The following is a 12,786-nucleotide window of genomic DNA, read 5'->3' on the forward strand; positions in this document are numbered from 1 at the left end:
GCTGATTAGCTCAGTTGATAGAGCGTGAGTCCCATGTGCAGACGCTTTGTCCTCGCTGCAGCAGCCCCAGGTTAGAGTCCCAGCCTGGGGTCCTTTGCTGCATGTCACCCCCCCCACCCCCCTCTCATCCTGTTTCCTGTCATTTCTGAAGCTGTCTTATTAACAAAGCCATACAAAGGCCAAAAAAAAAGGGTCACAAAGAGTATTCATTGCGGGTCATTTATGGTTAAGTGATGCTTATATAGGCTGGGCTCTAGGTTAAGTAATGTGTACATGAAAATACAGGAGCAACTTCATGACATACATGTTAGTTCACATCTTTGTCAACCATATGCTAATATTATTGTTAAGTAAAGTTACCTGTATTGTAAAGTGTTGCCCAATTCACTGCTGTTGTTGTTTTCCATAGGATTTGTTCACAATAGAAAAATATTATTATGTAATAGGGCCTATATTAATAATACAAATAGTTTTCTACTATGTGCTTGATTTATATGTTGCACAACTTTTGTACACACAGAGTAAACACCAGAAAATACTGTAGAACTTGCATAACACAGAAAAATGAGTATGTCAATGTTACAACAATGAATATTAAGCAGAAGAAATTAGGTTAGATGAATGCCATGAGACACAGCAGTATGACCTGAGAGGACACAGGGGCCAAACCACTGTAAATAACAACATCAGTCTTTGTCAACCAATGAAGTTACTATGGAGCAACACTAGCCAAAGTGAGGCGTGCGGGCCAAAGTCGGCCCGCCATACATAAAAAGATACATTAAAATAATTAATAAAAAAATTTAATATAAATAGCTCTATATTCAGTCAATTAAAGGGTTACTCTGCCAATTTCACACATTAGTCTGTTTGCAGGTCTTGGGTAGTACTACTGTGGCTCCAGAGGAAGCTGTAATCTAATAAATCGCCTCCAATGATGTCACTCAGTGGCAAGGTTGCATTGTGGGTAACAGGTTTTTTGAAAAGCAGCCCGTTTGTCTTGCATTGCACTCCTATAAAACTGTTAAAACTGTTTGTTAAAAACAAATGGAAATCGCCTCCTTCCCACCACCACCTCCTCTCTCCCAATTTTACATGTCTCATGCCTCTGCCCGCCCTCAGCTTCTCCCCTCGCTGTTGTTCTGACAGCATCATTAACCCCATGTGATTCAGGCTGCTACTCTGATGCCAGAGGCCACACACACACAAACACAGTCTCGGTACAAGACAAAAACATCACAGGGAGTATACTAACACACTCACAAGGATGAAATACTAGACTTGCACAGGATAGGGGAGTCATGAGGAGTGTGGTAGTGCTACCTCCTCCTCCTCTTGTGGTGATATAATATTAAAATTCATTTAAAAGTAGGCAAATCCCTCAACTAAGCCATGAGGATTCTGTATCTGATCAGATAAGACTCTCCATGGGCACACAGCTCCTTTCAGTGGCACAGAAAAGGCTTTTAGAAGCTTTCTCAAGGACTCCTCTTATGACGCTCATATGATGTACGAATCTGACACTGGTTGATTGTTTCTGACCTCTTTAAATCAATTGCTGATGCGAGTTATGAAATTACGTTGGCAGGATGTTTTGTTAAAACTTTAAACCACACGAAGGTTTAGTGGAGGAGAAAATCACAGTTTTTGCACACTTTTAATTGCAGAAATATTTCTTCACTCTTCATGCTGGCTGAGTGGGCTCCATTAAGATCATATCTGTGTGAGAGATAAAATAGTATTATATTTCCAGTCTGTGTGACTGTGCAGAAAGAATGCTAGCTCAAAAAGGCAGGACAGGGAGGTTTTAGCTGCTGAAAAGTCTCCTCTGCTGAGACGCTCGAGCCCAAATCTATGAACAGGAAGGCATCGCTCAAATCAACTTTGGCCTCTGACTCGATGCCGGCGTTCACACAACAGGTCAAGCTGCGAAGTCAGGTTGAACCTGCTCTACTTACCTTGCAACACCGGCAAGAAGATATGTGGGAGGTAGCTGCTGCTCAGCGGTCGAGAGCACTCGGCTCAGCTTGTTTTTGTGAAAGTGAGGGAGCAATTGTGTGAAAATCTGAAACGTTGAATTGCAGTAAAGAGGTGCAGATGCTATAAATGTAGCCCCAAAGTGACAAGGTCCTGCAATGTTCCTAAGATAAGAGCTTTTCAAATATATATTTGTTCCACTTCAAACATACCAAACCTACAGTAAAAGGTCAGTCCACCCAAATTACAACAAAAAGCTGTTTTAATCACTTACCTCGAGTGGAATCTGTCCACATGCTTGGTTTTATTTGTCTAGATTTTTAGATTTATGCCGCCACTGCCGGAGGATGAAGGTTAAAGGAATTTAATTGCAGCACTGAAAATTACATTTTAGAAATTCAATAGCAACACAATGTCCTTGTTGCTCACTGTGAGCGGTTTCCAACTCCGTCACCACTAGCTTCTGTTTTTACCAGACCCCAATAACAAAGCCTACATAAAGTAATAGCATTTGCCAAACTGTTAAATAAAATTGCAATGGGGAATTACAGCTTTTGTTGTTTCTCTGTTTATTCGATCTTTTGTCGGCCTAACTCACCATGTGCTGTCTACAGCGGTAGACATGGTTTTCTTAATGGATGATGAGTCATTTACTCATGCTTTATAGAACAGTTGAAAGACATTGATCATTTGTAAAGATTATACCTTTTTAATGATGTTTATTGTTTCTATTTGGTAATAAGGAAGTTATAAATGTTGGTAATAAGGATGTCACAATACTAGAATTTCTAGCTTTGATACAATACCTTGAAAAATATCTATATTTGATACCGCTGGGAAAAATTTGCCACAACGTTGAGGGCATCAAATTTCAGTTTTTTAATTAAAAGATAAATAGAACAAGGCTTGTGAACAGCATCTAAGTTCTAGAGGATGTGAGGATATCCAGCGGTGCATGTGTTAAGAAAGGACAGAAAAAAAACCAGCTAGTACTGGAGTATTGATACTGCAAAACATGAGTATTGAAACCATTTCCAATATTCAGTATATACATTTCAATCCTTTCCACTTGTCGGTACGCTATTTTGTAAATGGATTTTGGAGCTCGTGGAGATCCTCTGCATGCCTCTTTTGATGAAGTGAGTGGTCATACAGTCTGCTCAATGAAAAGAGAGTTTTTTCGCAACCTGGCAACCCAAAAGATGGTCTTGATAATGACTTTGCAGATCATTACAGCTTTAGTAAATGATTCCTTTAGAAGAGAGTGGTACCCAATGTAGAAACTGTCTGGTGTGTATAAATCCATGCATATAAATCAGCAAAAACAGCGACCACTGAATTATTTACACACACTTCAGACACTAAGCCTTCAGCTTAGCAGCTAAAGTGAAGATTTCAGTTTTTAAGAAGGTCCCCATCTACTTCAGTTGTTCAGGAGAATGCTGCAATGCTGTTTTGCTGCGAAGTTCCCGAAATGTTTTGTGGACTATGCAACCGGTTTGAGAGTAGACAATGCCTGAATATCAATTTTGGGTGAACTTATCCTTTAACTCACAACTGCTGAAATGAAGCTGGACATTGACAGACTCCCAGGTTCATACTGTATTAAAAAAGCAATCTGTTGCTTCATTTGAAGGTACGAGACACCATTATTACAGCCTCCCCACATGTCTGTAAGAAAAGCCTGCTGCCCCTCCCAACATGTATGTGGCTGCGAGTGCCTGAGGTGCATAGAGCCATGAAATAATGTTGACACTCAAAGATGAGCCTTGTTACTCTGGGTCAAGTCGTGTCACAGCCTCCGGTGCTGGGTCGTCAGGTTCACGAACAGATGCTAATCAGCACACAAAAACAAGGCGCGCAGTAACAGCCATCCATCTCTTGAACGCTGTGTGTGTCACAAGGCTGATCATTAAGATGTCCGTCCTTGTGTTCTCTTTTGAAAGTCTTTGCCTTTCAGCTGTCGGGGAAAGCTGCTGTCAATTCAGCATAATTTTCCATCCTGTGTGAATGTCTAGATTAATAAAAGTTTAAATTTTGTGTGGTTTCACTGAGAGGCTGTGGCTCCACTTGCTGCCTCCTGAAAAGATGTTTCTCGTCTTTCAGGTCTTCCTTACTGATGTATCCATGTCTTTGCTTGAACTACGCTGTGCATGAGGCCAGTCCGTCAGCCGGTTCAGGTGTGATGTTCCTCGGCCTTCGTGGTCACTTTGTCCAGTTTAAGATAAGATCAGATGCACCAGAGGGGAAATTTGGGAGTTGCAGCAGCACAAGGACAGAGAACAGACAAGATAAGCAAGTTAGAGACGCACTTGCCGACCTTGAGACCCTAAAAAATAGGGAGGCTTTCACAAACAAAGATGGGGTCTGTGTGTCCTCCCTCACAGAAATCTGAGTTTTGAGTTTTAAAGAATGAAAATAACAGTTTTATGTTGAATTATTTTAATTGTATTATTAATTCTCAGGAAAGAATATAGGATCATTTCCCCTCTGGCTTTTCTCAGGACTCTCCAATTCTCTGCAGATGTTGTGCAAGTGGAAACGTGCTGTACTGTGCCAGAAACAGGTTGCAATAACGAAAAGGGAAAATAAAGGAAAACGTGTCTTGAACTGGGAGAAATATCGGGAGGAAACAGCAAAAGGGCAATGAAGATGAGAGACTCCCGTGAAAATCAGAATGGTTGGCAAGTACGCTTAGCGAGCTTTAAAAGCTCTTCCACACGTTTTAAGGCATAACAATCCTCTTATATGCTTTTTGCATGATTTTTGCAGGAAAAAAAGTAATAACGCCATTCAAATCCTTTTTAAAAAGAAGTTTCTCCTTGTACCTACTTCAAAATTCAAGAGTGATTTTGTTTTCTGGATAACAGGTGTTCCTTACTTCAGTGTAAAGTCTATTCTCAGTGTGTCATGCTCGTTGGACCGCCTCTCCAAATCGATTTTTTTAAACGAGGACAGGGAGCTCAAACATTCAACTGTAGGAACAAGAAAAAAAAAACTTTCACAATTAAAAAAGTATAAAAAAGTTTGTTCAGAAAGCACAGAAACCTCTAACTGTAAACTCCAGATCACCTTAATTTATGTCTTACATATATTTTATTGAACTGGGACTGACCTGAACACTGTAGCATATACAATGAATAGTTTGGCAGCTGGTCAAAATGTGTTTTATAGTTATCTTAAGACTTGAGGAGTTTAATGAAATACAGCTGCTGTGAAGCAAAGAGCAAATCTGTGGTTGGGCCTGACCTCATGGTCGTGGAATGTATTCTTTGTGATAAAAATATAAAATGGACTAGTGGGAAAACAAACCTTGTTTGTGATGGCAAGTGATGAAAACAGGGAAATCCCTGTAGTTCACAATACCATGGTAGATTTTGGAATTCCATATTTGGGTTCTCATGTTTCCAAAGATCGGCTGATTTTTTGATGGATAACAGAAAGTTTCAGGTAGGATGTAGTTAGAGGGCTACTTGTCGATAATAACCTGTCTGGAATCAGACTCAGAAATACTTTATTTTTTTTCCTGAGGTCGAATTCAGGTTACGTTACAGTCGCTCCTTCTAGAAAAGAAAAGTCACAGTATAGAGAAATTATAAGAAAACACTTTACAGTAAGGTACACAAATATTTGACTAGTTACTCAGGAAGGAGTGAGGAATGAATCAGGAACTACTTGATAGTGAATGAATCGTTACTGAATAATACCTGAAGATCTGTGATTTCAGGACTGTGTAAAAGATAATGATAAGTTACAAGATAATAGACTGGGAGACACCGTATTAATGAATTTGAGTCAAAGAGTTTGCTTGCTAACTACTCAGTATTATGCTGCACTACTTAAATGTACACATAAAGAGTAACTAATGATTAAGTAATTAGCGACTAATGAGTTGTTACTAGGTTGTGCTACTCAGCGATTGGTTCACGTTAATCAAGAGCAACTCATCAAGAAAGCGTCAGTATGTTGGTTCACAGATATTAATGTACTAATCATCACCTAATGATTCATTAATAAAGAATCTCCCAGTCTGTTCTCCAGTAACTGATCATTATGCACTATATGTAAAAACAGTTTTTGAGGGATTACTTGGTAAGAAATCATTAATTACTTAGTAGTTCCTGATTCATTCCTCACTCATTACCTGGTAAGTATTCAGACTTGTATGCACCTTATTGTAAAGTGTCACAGAAAAAATATAGAATAGATAAGAAATGAAATATATAAAAGAAAATACTACTATAAATATAAATATATATTCATACTGCACATTAATTACAGTGTAGATCATATTGAGTGATATTGAAATAATAATAATAATAATAACAATAACAATAATTGACAATCATTTGCAGTATACATGTCGCAGTGTACCAGAGTAACTGCTTGAACAACACTAGAATAATAAGTAAGTGTTGTTCATGTGCCTTAAAGAAGACCTGATGACAAACTGAGACTGATTGTATAATTTCTGAGGTTCAGGTGTTGTTTACGCCACTTCATTCTTGGGTCGGCTGATTGGTCCAGGGGAGCAGTGATGTCACCGCCGGCCGGTGCTGCCGCTCTTGCATGCTGGAGGAGAGAGAGGGAGAGAGAGAGAGAGAGAGAGAGGAGCTCCAGATGGAGTTGGCGCGCGACGAGAGTGGAGCTGTGGCTCGTGCGGCAGACTGGAGACGCTGCCTCGCGCTGCCTTGATGAGCTCGAGCTGGTCCCGCACTCAGCGCAGCAGCCCGTCATGGGGGACGGCGGCGCATCCTCGCTGGTGAACCTGCAGAATGGCTCCGCCGGGAGCGGCGCGTCGGACGCACCGGGCTCCGCCGCGTCCGAGCAGTGGATGGCGGGGATGAGCCTGGTGATGGCTCTCATCGTCCTGTGCATCGTGTTCGGGAACATCCTGGTCATCGTGGCCATAGCCAAGACGCAGAGGCTGCAGACGCTCACCAATGTGTTCATCGTGTCTCTGGCGAGCGCGGACCTCATCATGGGGCTGCTGGTGGTGCCGTTTGGCGCCGCGCTGGAGGTGCGTGGCTCCTGGCAGTACGGCTCCTTTTTCTGCGAGTTCTGGATCTCCGTGGACGTGCTGTGCGTCACCGCCAGCATCGAGACCCTGTGTGTCATCGCCATAGACAGGTACGTGGCCATCACCTCGCCTTTCCGCTACCAAAGCCTGTTAACCAAAGCTCGGGCCAAAGCGGTGGTGTGCGTGGTTTGGGCCATCTCTGCGCTCGTCTCCTTCCTGCCCATCCTGATGCACTGGTCCCGGGACAGCGTGGACACAGCGTGCTACGACGACCCTGAATGTTGCGACTTTGTCACCAACAGGGCATATGCCATCTCCTCATCCATCATATCTTTCTACATTCCTCTTCTGGTCATGATATTTGTTTACGCCCGCGTGTACAGGGAGGCGAAAAAGCAGCTGAGGAAGATCGACAAGTGCGAGGGCAGGTTTCACAACACCTTAACCGGACTGACCTCCAAGTGCAAGAAGAGGCCGTCCAAAATCCTGGCGCTCAGGGAGCAGAAGGCGCTCAAGACGCTGGGCATCATCATGGGGACGTTCACCCTGTGCTGGCTGCCTTTCTTCATAGTCAACGTGGTGCGGGTGTTTGGCGCAGAGGTGGTGGACAAGGACCTTTTCGTGTTCCTGAACTGGCTAGGGTACGTGAACTCAGCGTTCAACCCCATCATTTACTGCCGGAGCCCGGACTTCAGGAAGGCTTTCAAGAGGCTGCTGTGCTGCCCGAGGCAAGCCGACCGCCGGCTGCACATCAGCTCCTGCGACCTGTCGCGGTGCTCCGGCGGGTTCGTGTCCGCTCTGGAGCCCGGCACGCTGGGGCTGTGGACGGAATGCGCCGGCTTGGACAACAGCGACAGCAGCCTGGTGGGGACCGCGAAGCTGTCTCACTCCGAATCCCAGCTGTGAGGGAAGACATGAAACTTTTTGTTGAGGTGGATTACAACAACCTGGTGATGGTGACATAACAGGAGAGGTTTGCGCAAAGAGAGGCACGAGTGGGTCCATTTTTTTCTATCTGCGTAAATCACCAGACATGTATTTTGAAAGCCATATTTTTTGAAAGAGCCACGATGGCGAATGTTTCCAACACGCGCAAATCTCTCCAGGACACTTAAGTGCCGAGGATTGGATCATTCTGCGTCACGATATCGACCCTAGAAATGTATTTAAGTGGATCTGATAAATCACAATGCGTGCGTAAAACAGGATTCAGCCACAGAGCGCATACGCTTTTTTTGTTTTTATTGGATCAGCTGTTCAGTATTGAGGAGCATAACGTGTTAAGTGGAAGTGGGTTTCCTATAATTCAACCTCAGGGTCGTTATGGGTCACACTTTTGTTCTTAAGACGGACACGAGCGAGCCATTTGTCGGAGTGACTGTACTGTATAGTGCTGACTATCATGCGTATTTTTATTTTTTACCTCACAGCCATCGACAAGTGCAATTTGTACGACAGGTATTTGTTTATATTAAACATTTTAATGTGAGATAGGTGTATTTATTCCGCGCTGTCTTTTTCCAACTAAGAGAGTGACCGTGGTGCCTGATTCCCACGCACTTTGTACATATGATAGTAAGTGGTGTTTAGTGCCCAAGTGAGGAATTCGAGTCTCTCTCTCTCTCCCTGTCCCCTCTCCTTTAAGCTTGACATGCTGTTGTGAGGTGGTGTGTTGACTCCTGTGAAATAAAAGGAAGTTCTATTGTTAATTAATGACCGTTTCTGTATTATTCTGTTAAAGATTTGAGGTTTGCTGACATAAAAACTGACACAAATGATTCAAAATGTAGAGGTAAACAATGGTCTGGGATGATTCTCTCCCAGCTGATGTGGCTCTGTGTGGTTTCTGCTCTTGCTGGGACTGCTGGGAGCAACTGGAATCTGATTCGGCCTCTGTGGAGAGATGAGCCATGAAATCTGTTTTTTAAACAAAGGAGTTCATGCACACTCACGCACTGTGGGTTTTATCAGCTCTTGTGTTAAGTGTTTACATGATTGACCTACTTTATTCTCAGCTGTGCACTGATTCATCCATACAGCACATCTGCATTGTTTTAAGCACTTGCACACAGGCAGACACCGAAACAGCTGTATTGGGGCTGGACTGGGTTAAAGCCGAGTATGTTTTTAGATATATTATTATGGCTGAACATGTTAAAGATTAGTTGCTATTTCACATTATAATTGAATTGGACTATGAGAGGAATGGATTTCTTGCATGTTAGTAGTCTGCAAGCACCTTTTGCTCCACTGTGATGTGTTTTTACATGGTTAAAGTTGCATTTTGATTTGAAGCCAATGCACTTTTTAAATGTTTAAAAGTGCAATTCCAGCAAGAAACCAAAAGCACTAGCTTACATACAACATAACTGCCTTTTAACAGTCATGTTATTTCAAAGTGTGTATCTCCCGTTCATCTAAAATGCTTTCCTCTCTTTATTAAAGGTGCAAAATGTAAGAATTTCAGTTCAACACACTCCAAAAATTGGCTAAAAGTATCAGCAGAATGTGAAGAAACAACATTGTTGACATCATGTCAAAGACGTCTATGTACCGTGTCGAGGAGATATCTACTGAAGTTAGCATGCTAACCAGCTAGGCCCGGGCATGAAAACCTATTTCACCAACACCAACACTCCCCTGGTAGTCCAGCCAGCTGCACGGCTAACTAAGCTAACAAGCCAACAGTAGCCAAAATAGCCAGACTTTTCATCCCTGGCGGGGCTTGTCCTCCTCCAAAAACACTGCATCCTACATTTCCCATAATGCAACTCGCTCACGTCTTTCATTAGACCCTCCCTGCCTCCTAAACCTCAGGCCTCCAGTTTGTAGCGCGGGCTTTGTGTTAAAGTATTCGAAAGAAAGCCCCAAGCACAAGGCGAAATAACCCTGATGACATCACCGTGACCTCATCCGGGTTATTACTTTAGATTTTGAAAACAATTCAGACAAAAAGTACAAAAAAATTCAGTGGAATAACCTTGTAAGTCTTCAAACGCAGCACAATTGCAAGAATAAATGTCAGGAATGTACATTTCTACAAACCAAGAATATGTTCAAACTTGTCGCATCTTTACGTTTCTTTGGGTTCATTTGTCTATGTCACGTTGGGACGACCATGTGTTTATGATCTGGTTAGGTTTAGGCACAGAAAACACTTGGTAAGGGTCAGGAAAGGATCATGTTTGGCTTAAAATACCAGTTTTAGTCGCCGAAAACACGGCTGGTGATGGTCCAGAGGTCTCCTTAAAAACATCCAGTGGTGTCAAGCTTACAAGTGTTGAAACAACATGGTCCCTCGTCAAAAACATCCTCTGGTTTCACTCTTACTAATGTGTCTTCTTGTTTATCATTATTTACTCTGTCAAACCTGTTGTAATGGTCCAACATCCAAACAGGCCCAGATGTTTTTCTTTAACTTTAAACTTTGCTGTTTGATTGCCGCCTCAGTCTGGAAGCCTATAGAAAACATCTCAGTAAACATCATGACAGCTGGTGTTACGAAGCGCCTCTTACAGCAGACATTTCCACTCCTTTCTGGGGAATATTAATTAGCCCTAAAGCTGGACGTCTTTAAAATGCATTAGCATGATGTTGTCGGCTAACGATGCTCTCCCAGAGGGGCCCCGGCCGCACATTTCAATTAGGCCAGAAAAAACTGAATGAGACTGAGCTCAGCTGCTTTGACTGTTTAGATGTGATTGGCTAAACTAATGTGTGTGAATGAGACCCAGCGTTTTGGGGGAAAAAAGAATAACAACAGCAGCGCAGCCAGAATCATTGATGGCCTCCTGGCAGAGACCCACGTCATTATTAAGCATTGTTTGTTTGGCAGGAAGTTTGTGTTTGGGCAGATTAGCAGTGGGCTCGCAGATGGAGAAGCTAATCAGCGGCTTTAAGAATAATTGTTTCAAATTGCCTGTGTATTTTTTGACATTTTGGCAGCTCCAGGTCGAAGTAGATGGATTGATATCAGCGTGACCTCGGGGCGAACGGAGGTCACGCTGATATCAATCCATTAATAGTGTTTCACTGGAGTATTTGACAATCAAGTCACCAGAACATTCATGTAACCGTTACAGGGCACACAGTATGTTCAATGATGCAGAATACAATGTTTATATATTCTATTAACTGTAGGCTTATTGTATTTAATGCTAAAACTTGTTCATATCTATTGTTTAAGAAACAAGAAGACATTTTACAAGACCAACTTATCTTGAGAGAACAGGTAGCCCGGCTCTAAAGTACATACAACCTGCATGTATCTAGTATGGAGGACTGAAACTGCCAAAATCAAAAATAAATAGAGAAATAACTAATTGTCTCAATTATTAAGTTAACATGTCATTAAATGCATAATTGATATTTTTGTTTTAATTTGCTTCTGTATTTATTTCCCTTTGTATCAATTCACTCTATTTTCTATGCTATCTGTTTTACCTTTTTAAAAAAAAAGGGAAAAAAAAGTATTTATTCATGATTAAATTTATTAATTTAATTATGTATTTGTGCAAAATGCAAAAGGAAAGAATACAGGAATAAATACAGAAATAATATATTTTAAAAAATGATAAAAACAAACAAACATAAACAAATAAATAATAATACAAATATAAAAGCAGATTAAAACATAAAAATATCAATTTAAGTCACATTTTATACATTTATTTATGCTTACATTTGCTTTCAGGATTATTTTTAGTGCATTTAATGACATATTTATGTATTGATTGATTGATTGATTGATTGATTGATTGATGTTTGATTTTGGCAGTTACAGTTACTCTAAACCTGACTAACTATCACTTTATATCTCCTTTTTTTTATGCATACAAAAAAAGTGCAAAAACTTTAAGTTTCGGTTTCACCGCAGAATTAAGTCAGACGACGTCCCGAAGCACCACATCCACACTGCACTGACACTTTGAAGGAGCATCTGGACGTCTTTCAGATCCTCTCAGGCAACAACAGGTGTGAGGTTTCATTCAGTTATTACAAAGCATGAACCTGCTGTCGCCCTGTACATGAATATTGTCTCTGCCAGCCTCCTCCCACCGCCATCTGTACTTGATGAAAGACACAAACATCATGATCATCACAAAAAATTAAAAACATGCAGACTATGAGAGGTCTTTGTGAACATTAATAATCCTCTCATTCCCTAAATGCTACTGTTAAAGTGATGTGAAGGACAGAACAAAGAACAAAACAAAACATCAGCGATGAGTGATTCAGCTAATAACAGCAAGAGATGCAACGGAAACACGATTATGAAACATGATATTGTGAAATGCAATGTCACTTTCTGCAGGAGGTGGATTGGTAGGAAGGTTGCTCTGAGGCAGAGTGAGAAAAACAAAACAGTCATTGCTAAAAAAAACAGAAATGTCAACACCTGGAGATAATTGCTGCTGATTGCTAAATAATTAGGCCCACAACCTTATCAGATCTGCACAGATATGCTTAAAAAGTGCAGGAAGACATTTTAAACAGAAGAGAAAGATCTTCATTGATTTTTTTACACAAACTAAAAAAACAAACTCTCTTTGTTTCCATGACTGAATAAACAAACTGACCTTAAAGGACAACACAAGTTCATACTGTTTTACTTTGTTTATATGTGGCGGACCCCGCCACCTTTCTAGCCTCTAACAGTGTCCTGGGGGACCTTGTGTTCTGACATTTCAAAGACGTGTTGTATTGCAGAGACATCTTCTGAAGTTAGCATGCTAACCGGCTAGCCCCAGCGGTCCAATGCTCCTGAGCTAGCGGCGTTAACACTAACA

The 12,786-nt window shown here is 41.5% G+C and overlaps 1 protein-coding gene across 1 annotated transcript; it reads left to right on the plus strand.

Moving 5' to 3' along the window:
• The first annotated feature begins 6,559 nt into the window (after positions 1–6,559).
• On the plus strand, positions 6,560–8,710 carry adrb1 (adrenoceptor beta 1). Its single transcript, XM_084343244.1, has one exon. The coding sequence runs from the start codon at positions 6,713–6,715 to the stop codon at positions 7,901–7,903; it is 1,191 nt and encodes a 396-aa protein (XP_084199370.1). The 5' UTR covers positions 6,560–6,712; the 3' UTR covers positions 7,904–8,710.
• Positions 8,711–12,786: the final 4,076 nt, after the last annotated feature.

The sequence above is a fragment of the Pagrus pagrus genome, assembly GCF_965226575.1.
Source record: "Pagrus pagrus genome assembly, chromosome: 21".
Classification (NCBI taxonomy): domain Eukaryota; kingdom Metazoa; phylum Chordata; class Actinopteri; order Spariformes; family Sparidae; genus Pagrus; species Pagrus pagrus.